Genomic DNA, 458 nt, shown 5'->3' with positions numbered 1-458 from the left:
AGGTGATGGATCACGGGAACCCGAAGATGCAGGGGGCGGAGACAATCAATGCTGTGGCCTGGCGGCCGCTGTCGCTGTTTGCGGTCATTACAGGAATCTGGAGCCTCGGGAAATTGGGGAAGGAGGCGGGCGAGCCAGCTGGGGGGGTCCCCGGGAGCTGCCTGAAGTCAGAGGTTACGGGGGGGACCAGCAGCAGAGGAGGGGAGACGGGGATCAGAGAGCACCGGCCCTAACACGCCGTGAGGGCCGGGGCCGCTCCTTACCCGCCTGGGGCAGGAGGCCGCCTCGCAGAATCCCAGCCACGGCCGCAGCCATTGCCTTCGGAGGAACGGACGGGAGCCGAGTGAAACGGAAAGAGCGAAGGATTGTGGGATACCTGGGGCCGGAAGCCGTGGGAGGATCCGCCGGCTGGAGCAGTAACCCGCCTGCGCCGCGAGCCCTCCCCCTCCCTCCCCTCC

The 458-nt window shown here is 67.7% G+C and overlaps 1 protein-coding gene across 1 annotated transcript in view; it reads right to left on the bottom strand.

The window, feature by feature from the left end:
- The window catches only part of MRPL10 (mitochondrial ribosomal protein L10), a 5,663-nt gene extending 5,293 nt beyond the window's left edge, over positions 1-370 (bottom strand). Inside the window, exon 1 of the mRNA XM_006774269.2 lies at positions 264-370. Coding sequence (XP_006774332.1) covers positions 264-315 — 52 coding nt within the window. The 5' untranslated portion in view covers positions 316-370. The remainder of the gene's footprint in view (positions 1-263) is intronic.
- Positions 371-458: the final 88 nt, after the last annotated feature.

This window comes from Myotis davidii, unplaced genomic scaffold (assembly GCF_000327345.1).
Source record: "Myotis davidii unplaced genomic scaffold, ASM32734v1 scaffold327, whole genome shotgun sequence".
NCBI lineage: Eukaryota > Metazoa > Chordata > Mammalia > Chiroptera > Vespertilionidae > Myotis > Myotis davidii.
Note: the sequence above shows the minus strand (reverse complement) of the source record. Positions and strands in the feature narration are given on the sequence as shown.